Source organism: Myotis davidii, unplaced genomic scaffold (genome assembly GCF_000327345.1).
Source record: "Myotis davidii unplaced genomic scaffold, ASM32734v1 scaffold109, whole genome shotgun sequence".
NCBI lineage: Eukaryota > Metazoa > Chordata > Mammalia > Chiroptera > Vespertilionidae > Myotis > Myotis davidii.
Genome location: NW_006300368.1, coordinates 1,233,806 through 1,242,352, shown reverse-complemented (window position 1 = coordinate 1,242,352; position 8,547 = coordinate 1,233,806). Strand labels below are relative to the sequence as shown.

Here is an 8,547-nt window from a genome sequence, read left to right as displayed (position 1 = left end):
GGTGGGGGGAAAGCAGGGGAGGGACTGTGCCTCGGGCGCTCAGGACGATTTCCGCCTCACTTCGTAGATGGCAGAAGACTGTTTTATTTTATTTAGTGAAACATTCATTTGTAAGTGAATCTTCAGAGAAGACGTCCTGAGTGTGCGCGGGAGAGGAAGGCCAGCACACGGAGCGCTCGCCCTCCCGGGGCCTGCTCTCGGCCTTCCCCCAGCTCGGTGGGCAGACGCAGAGATGGGCAGCCCCGCCCCCAGGCACCGGCCAACCCAGAACCCGGGCCGGGCGCTGCCACTGCAGCCTTCCCAGGAACCCGGGATGGCCTGGGGGGGTGGGGGTGGGGGAAGCATCCCGTGAAGCTGCGGGAAGGGTGGGGTCTTATTTTGCCGTGCTCCCCATTAGGGGAGGGGTGCCAAGGCAAACACTGATTGGTAGTGGTGGCGGGTGGGGTTAATGCTGTTCTCTTAAACCCTGGCAGGCTGCGGGCACAGCAGGACGGGGGGCACACGGCCTCCTTCCTTGGCTGCAGACTCCTCCCTTGAGAATCACCTCTTCAGGGTCCGAAACTGCCTGACGAGCCACTGGACAATGAAGGGCCACAGGAGGAAGAAGAGCAGCGTAGGACCTGAGAGCCTGAGGGGCGAAGGCCGAGCACCGGATGGGAGCCTCTGCTGCCAAGAAGGAGGGAGGGAGTCAGGGGCCAGCCCAGCCTCAGCACAGCCGGCCCTCCTCGGGAACCTGCTTCCAGAACCCAGATCGAGGGGCCTGGAGCAGGGAAGTCCTGCCCCCACATCCGCACCACTAGAAGGGAGGATCCTGGGGTTCCTAGTGGGTCCCTGACAGATGAGCTCCAGCTCACGTCCACATCCTCCTCCAGGGCAGTCCCCGGTGCCAAGAGGGCTGCAGGCTGGGGGAGCTGCCAGGTGGAGGGACTGGCTTCCAGGCTGTTTCCTCTGGGCCACAAAGCAATGGCCCCGTTGGTGTGGCCTTTAGACCCTCATATTGTAAAGGATGTGCCACATATTTCAAATGAGGACCCCAGAGTGCTCAGATTTTAATCTCTCAATATTTTTTGCTAAAAGGAGCCAGGACTCCTTGGAGAAGTGCCGATTCCAGGTCTGGAGCAGGGAAGGTAGAGGTGAATGAAACAAGGAAGGTTTTAGGGATTAATGAGGTCATGATAGGACCCAACTTGAAAGGGTCTCCACTGATCAAAGTTGTGACAATCTGAGCATTAAAAAGAATGATTGCAGTTGATTAAAATCCTTTAAAAATATTATTAGTCCTAGTCAGTTTGCTCAGTGGATAGGGCATCGGCCTGCAGATCAAGGGGTCCTGGGCTCGATTCCAGTCAAGGGCATGGACTTTGATTGCAGGCTCCTCCCCAGGCCCTGGTCAGGGCGCATGCAGGAGGCAACCAATTGATGTGTTTCTCTCACATCAATATTTCTCTCTGTTTTTCCCTCTCTCTTCCACTCTCTCTAAAAATCAATGGAAAAATATCCTGGGGTGAGGATTTTTTAAAAAAAGATAATTAAATAAGCTCATATGCTCCTTTTCATAAGGCACTGTATTTCAGGGAAATCCTAGATGATCAAGAGAACTACAGAAAAGTAACAGCTAATTTTAAAGGAATAATATAATTTAAAAGTAAACCTTTTTGCAACTATTAAAACAATTATTGATTCAGGCAAGGATTACCTATCAATTGTTGTCCAAACCTGTGTGACAAATGGGGTAGACAGAGCACTGGACATTCACTGGCTCCAAGAGAAAAAGCTGACTTTACAATAGTGGCAGCAGACTGTCACCCCTTTACCCGTGCTAGTGGTCCGTGTTAGGATCATTAAGGGCAGGACATCGATATGTGTTCCCTGATGCGAAGGACATCACCTCTGATGAAATCTGGTCATGTAAACCGCCTGCCAGGATACAGATAGACCCAAAACGTGGGGCAGTTCTACAGGATCACTGGCTGTCTCATTAGCAAGTTAGTAGCAAGAAAAAGGGACTGGTCTGGGTTAAAAGATTCTTAAAAGGACAGAGCAACTAGATGCCGCATGTACTCCTGGGCTGGACAGGTAGAGCAGCTAGCTGGAAAAGGCAATTTTGGGACAACTGGAGAGATTTGAATTTGTATTGGCCATTTGATGATATGAAGGAATTATTGTGTGTGATAAAATTACGTAATAGAATGTTCTTGTTTTTAGAGATGCAAACCCAAGTATTTCAGGGTGGAACTCTTTAAACTCTTTAGCATCTAAAATTAGTAAAAGGTGCCGAAACCGGTTTGGCTCAGTGGATAGAGCGTCGGCCTGCGGACTGAAAGGTCCCAGGTTCGATTCCAGTCAAGGGCATGTACCTGGGTTGCGCGCACTTCCCCAGTGGGGGATGTGCAGGAGGCAGCTGATCGATGTTTCTCTCTCATCGATGTTTCTAACTCTCTATCTCTATCTCTCTCCTTTCCTCTCTGTAAAAAATCAATAAAATATAAAAAAAAAGATAAAATTAGTAAAAGGTAAACAAAATATAAAAAACCTTGGAGAGTGGTAGGGATGGTGTTGAAATGTTAGCCACTGTGAATGTGAGGAAATTCCTGCCACCCTGGTTGATACTCACACTGCCAAAGGGATTAGGGGTCACCCAAATGACTGCCCTCATCCAGCAACTCAGCCCTCGCCTGCCCCCACCAACCCAGGCTTCCCAAGAACAGTCCCACTCAGAGTTAATGGTGGGTGCCAGCTCTGGAGACAGGCAGAGCTAGGGCCACACCCAGTTCCATCACTTAATGTTAATAATAATACTAATCACAATGAACTCCATTCCAGGAGGTCGTTGTGTGTGCTGAGCTCAGGGGAAGTGACTAGAGTATTATCTAATCCTCACAGCAGCTCTGTGAGAGTCTTCCCGGCTGCTACTCAACCTCTCAGAGCCTGAGTTTCCTCATCTGTAACAGGGAAATGAAACCTATTTCACAGGGTTGTTGTGTGGATTAAGTGAGATAATGCAACTAATGGTATTTGGCACATAGATGGGCTCCAGAAATGGCAGAAGCTGAGGTGTAAGGGGCAAGCAGACCTTGGAGTCCAGGGGGGAGTGAGGAATGCAAGGGCTGAACTGTTGGGAAGTAAACCCTAAATCTGGGAACAGGAGTCCAACTGAGGAACAACAGGGACCCCCAGCCCCCATGCAAAGAGCAGACACATCCTGGCCCTTCCAACTGTTGGAATTCGTCCTCCTGCTCAGTGTCTCTTCAAGCAAAGGGAGGTGAGGGCAGGAAAAGAGGAAGCGCTCAGGGTCCCCGCCTGCAGTGTGAATCACGCGTCTCTGGAGGAGGCAAAGGTGCAGGTAGAGATGTGGGGACAAAGAAGTGGCTGGATGAAGAGCCTAGGACAGAGACCTTCAGAGCTCTGCCCCGATCCTGCCCTAGGCCTTGGGGGCTCACCTCCTCGCGGGGGGCAGGCATGCTCTCCAGGCTTTGCAGCCTCCCCTGGACATCCCGCATGCTCTCCTGCAGTGCTCGAACTGTCCCCACCAGCCACGAGTCCAATTCCTGGGGCCCCGGCAGGCTGCCTCTCAACCCCTCTGCGGAAAACGGACACATAGGAAAGAGGACTCAGGAGGTAACTCAGCCAGGGGCAGGGTGTGGGCAGGCTGGGGCAGGTCCAGGAAAAAGTAAGAGTAGGGCACAATTCCTTGTACCAAGTGTGACTTTTGTAAAGTCCGTCCACATGGCTGAGTAACAGGCTACCAGGAGTAGCTGTGTGACTTTGGGCAAGTCACTAACTTCTCTGAGCCTCGTTTTATCATCTGAAAATTAGGAGAAGATATCATCTCCCTCACAGGGCTGTTGGCTCAAAGGAATAAAGGAGATGATATTTATGAAAGTGCCCTTTATTGGACATTATAGAAAGGGATAGGGCAGAACTCATTATTGTCTTTTGAAAGTCCAAAATGGGAGGCCCAGAGAAAAGAGAGAGAGAGTCTGACTCCCAAAGCCACGTAGCTGCAGCTATGTGGGAGGCTAGCACTTCCTGCCCCAGCTACCCTTCCTCAGTGCCTGATGGCTCCTGACGGCCTTCAGGGAAAGAAGGCCAGGCAAGGACTTTGCCCATCCAGTGTCGGGCTGTTTGGCAACCCTTCCTGGGCATAGGCTGCTCTCTCCAGTTCCCAGAACTAGACTTTCATCTCTGCCCCAAGAGGGCAGCCAAGGAAGGGCCTGGGCATTAGAACCATGGGGCAGGCAGAAGGGGGTTAAGGGTCAAACCGTGATTCACCTTTCCCTGTTGGGGGCACAGGGCTGTGTCTGCTGTCAGGCTCTCCTTCAGGGGCGCCCTTCTGCTCTGCCCACACCTGCTGGGATAAGTTACAAGGTCCAAAGGGAGCAGTGGGAGCAGCCAGGGCAGAGTTGGGTGGGAGAGGGAAGATCCAGGGGTTATCTCACCAGCTCAGGCTCCAGCTGCTCCAGGGAATCACAGAAAACCTCGGGGTCCGGGTCCCTGGGTGGCTGAGACTCTGGGGAGGGTGCAGGTAGGTTAGTGGTGGCCAGAGGAAGGCTATGGAGGGCGGGGGTGGGGGGGGGGGGGGGGGGGGAGTGTAGAACTGGGCAGATATTGCCACAAGAGGCACAGATGGGTCCTAGAAGTGAGGCCCTAGAACCAAAGTCTCAGAAACTTCCTCCTGGCTTCCCCTGGAGCATAGGAGGTCTCTATCTGTGGGCATGAGGTATGACGGGCACAGCATGGCACCCAGCCTTCTCCCCTTCACCACACCAGGAGGTCTTCCCCAACCCTGGCCTGTATTTGGCCTCTACCCCTCCTGCCCAACCACTGACCTGGGCTTGGGGGTGCTGGTTCCTTGGGAAGGCAGGGAGACTCTGGGGTAGTCCCAGTATCTCCATTCAGTACCCGCTCTTCAAAACCTGCAGAGACATAGCACCCGGGGGTGGGGCTGGCGCCTCCTAGTGAGGTCAGACCTCTGTTCCCCATTAGCCACAGACACTGCCTGAGACCCATCCCATTGGGGCAGTAGTTGGGGTCCTTACAGGGACATCACCTGGAGCCCTCTACCCCTGGGTCCCCCTCCAACGAGCAGCCCCCTCAGCCTGAACCTGACAATTGACCCAACACCTGCAGGGCTCCCGTCCTGGGGGTCCTGACCTGTGACCTTTCGCAGGAAGGTTTCCGGGGGTCTCGGCATGTCAGGGATCACCTGGTACAGGGGCTCAAAGTAACCAAACATGTCGTCTGCCACCTCGCCCAGGGGCACTGTGTCGATCACCTGTAGGGGAAAAGGTTTCCTGGGGGATAGCTGGCCCCTTCCATCTCTGCCCTCCTATCCCTTTGAGCTGGGCCCTCCCCTCTGCTCCTGTTGTCATACCCCCCACCTTGTGCCTAGTCAGACCAGGGACAAGGTTGGGGGGACAGCATGAAGGTGGTAATTCCCTGGGGTGTCAACGTGCAGGAAATATAATGGGAGCAACAATGGAAGGGTGGGGGGCAGGCCATCTGGCCGGGAGCTTGGGGACAGAGAGGAGCCCACAGCCTATCCCTACCTTCTGTGCCACCACCTTCATCTCAGTGATGTAGGCAAACATGGCCTCCTCCCTACTCATCTTGCCCAGGCTGTTCCAGGCATCCCTGGGGGCAGAGAGTTGTGAGAGGCTAGTTGACAATGGAGGCTTGTTTGCCCAGCCGGTGGGGAGCTCACCACTTATATCGTCCAATGGGGTCCCAGAACCCAGGCCGGGGGACCAGGCAGGGCCCCATGGTAGCCTGTTTGTAGTAGCTGTAGAATCGAAGCATCTCTTCATAGGAGGGGCGGTAATAACCTGGGCAGGAAGTTGGGGATTGGAGAGCAGAGCATCACCCCCCAGCTCCAAGAGGATGGAGGCTGGGGGGAACTACCCTAGGAGACGGCAGAGATGGTGAGGAGTCTACCAGGGGCAGGAGGTAGAGGGGACCCATCAGGTGACCCAGGCAGAGACTTGTCTGCAGACACTAAAGGGATCAGAGAGTCTCCTGGGAGACAGACCCCTGCCATCTTGACCCCCAAATGCAGGTCCCCAGCCCTCACTCACTGTTGTTCTTAGGCAGGTTCTGAATGACTCTGACTGCGGCCTGGAACTGTTTCTGGCAGTCCGGTTCCGTGATTTCTTTCTCGGTACCCATCTCCAGCTGCTCTGAGCCCTGGGACCCTACTTTTGAGCAACTCTGCAAGAACAAGCCTCCGTGGGAGCAGGCCTCCAGGGGCCACCCCGGCACACACCTCGACAAACCACTCTGATTCACTTTCCAGAGGGGCAAACTAAGCTCTTTAGAGACCTGAGCGAGATACCCGAGGAGGTCAGAAGCTGTGGCTGCAGAGAGCCCTTTCCTACCCCAAGCAGGGTAGGGGCGGCTGGGGTAGGTGGAGAGGACCGCGGTGGGTGGGTGGAGAGGCAGGTGGTTAGGGTCGCAGGACCCCTTTAGATGCGCATCGACAACTCCTGGGCAGGCGATGGGAAAGCCAAGAGGAGTCAGGCAGGCGAGCAGCCCTCCCCCCGGGGCCCCCGCACCCCGGCCCGGCAGCCTGACACTCACCCCGCGGAGACCCCTGCCCGGACACCTGGGTCCTCTCGCCACTAGCCGAGGGCTTCCTACTGACCTCCCGGCCCCGTCGGGCCCGAATGGAGACGCTGAGCGAGGTGGAATTGGAGCCAATGAGAGAGCCCGTTTCAAATTTGGCTTCTGTACTCTAGCCACTCAGCGCACCCCTTTCAAGAGTATGCAAATAGCTGTGCCTCTCCCAAGCGGGCGGGGTGGATCCGGGGTCGGCTTCCCTGTCCAGGACTGCCGGAGAGGGGCGGAAGCGCCTCCTGGTGGACATAGTGAAATAACACGGAGCACTCTCGCCCCCTGGTGGAGACCAGCGTCTGTCAGCTCAGCCCAAGTCTCTTCAGACACCTGACAGCCACTGTAGATAAAATAGGGAGCCATGCCCTGGCTGATTTGGCTCAGTGGATAGAACGTCGGCCTGCGGACTCAAGGGTTCCAGGTTCGATTCCAGTCAAGGGAACATGCCACGGTTGTGGGCTTGATCCCTGGTAGGGGGCGTGCAGGAGGCAACCAATCAATAATTCTCTGTCATCATTGATGCTTCTATCTCTCCCCTTATTTAGAAAAATAGGGAAAATAGGGAGTCATGCCCTGGCCTCAATTGGCCAGGTTGTGGGTTCAGTTCCAGTCTGGGCGCATAGGCGAGGCAACCGATCAATGTTGATGTTTCTGTCCCTCTCTATTCCCCTCTAAAATCAATACAAACATTTAAAAAATAATAAAATAGGGAGTCATGTCTGGGGTAAGGTGTTCTGGAGGAGGGGCATCGGAACTGAGCTGTGGAAGGTTTAGGACTAAGCCAGGAGCCCTGGCCGGGTTGCTCAGTTGGTTAGAGCTTCCTCCCCATAGGCCAATGCCTTCAGGGCACATCTAAGACTTAACTAAGACTTAACCAATGGACCTGGCTGGTTTGCTCAGTGGTTAGAGCGTCGGCCCGCGGACAGTTTGGTACCTCGGTTGCAGGTTTGGTCCCCAGCCCAGTCGGGGCACGTTGGGGAGGCAACCAGTCAATGTGTCTTTCTCAGGTCAATATTTCTCTTCTCTCTCTCTCTCTCTCTCTCCCCTCCCTCCCTTCCACACGCTCAAAAAGTCAATGGAAAAAATATCCTCCGGTGAGGCTTAAAAAAAAAAAAATCAACCAATGATTGTATAAATAAGTGGAACAGCAATTTCTCTCTCTCCCTCAAATCAAGTTTTAAAAAGGGTGGTAAGCCAAGAAAAGAACGAGGAAAGTCATTTTGGAGGAAGAAATTGCAGGATCAAAAGTGTCGCCGAAGCTGGTTTGGCTCGGTGGATGGAGCGTCGGCCCTCCCTTCCTCTCTGTAAAAAAATCAATTTTTTATATATATATATTGCAGAAGTGGGGGTGGGGGAAAGTGCAGAAGTGAAGACGTGACATTCAGAAAGAATATCCAGAAAGGGGTGAGAACCCAACCCAGAAGGGGGAACCTCCGAGTCGAGGAAACTGAGAATGGGGGAGAGCCTGGGGCAAGGAGCTGGCCAATCGAGGTCCTGATGGCGCGCATTGGCCTCTGCCAGCGGCGGCGTGCGACCGGCTCCTCGCCCCACCCGGGCACGGGGAGCAGACAGCGTGCCCTCATGCAGTCACGGTCCCTCCCACTCTTCGGAGCAAACACGCAGGTGGGTGTCTGTATAGTAAGTGTCACGCAGGACACCGGAACCGCACTCCACGCTCACTCGCGGGTTGGGGTCACGAGTGACATCGACGCCGCGTGCAGGGGCCGTTCCGGGGCGATCAAGCAGGTGCGGGGCCAGCCCGGCCAAGCTTCGAACCCCAGACCCTCGTCTTGCCGGCAGCCGCAGTCTAGGAGGCACCCCCTCCTCTCCAGACCATCAGCTTCGAGCTTCTACAACTGAGGGGTCTGCCCGGGCCGGTGCGGGAGGGGTAACCCTGTGAGCCCCCCCCTTCCCGCTCCCGCACTCCTCGGGTTCGGC

The 8,547-nt window shown here is 54.8% G+C and overlaps 1 protein-coding gene across 3 annotated transcripts; it reads right to left on the bottom strand.

Annotated features, from left to right (window-relative positions):
- Positions 1-64: 64 nt before the first annotated feature.
- ACBD4 (acyl-CoA binding domain containing 4) lies at positions 65-6,987 on the bottom strand. Of its 3 annotated transcripts, none has more exons than XM_006776892.2 (10): positions 6,577-6,987; positions 6,075-6,207; positions 5,705-5,825; positions 5,550-5,634; positions 5,155-5,275; positions 4,830-4,916; positions 4,440-4,510; positions 4,273-4,351; positions 3,441-3,580; positions 65-663 (listed from the first exon to the last, which is right to left on the bottom strand). In XM_006776892.2, exons 2-10 carry the CDS (start codon positions 6,163-6,165, stop codon positions 541-543), a joined length of 918 nt encoding a protein of 305 aa, XP_006776955.1. In that variant the 5' UTR covers positions 6,166-6,207; positions 6,577-6,987; the 3' UTR covers positions 65-540. The 3 variants fall into 3 exon arrangements, with proteins under 3 accessions (XP_006776955.1, XP_006776953.1, XP_006776954.1); XM_006776890.2 differs by having other exon boundaries at positions 65-666; positions 6,577-6,984; XM_006776891.2 differs by having other exon boundaries at positions 65-666; positions 4,273-4,348; positions 6,577-6,984.
- Between the last annotated feature and the right edge of the window lie 1,560 nt (positions 6,988-8,547).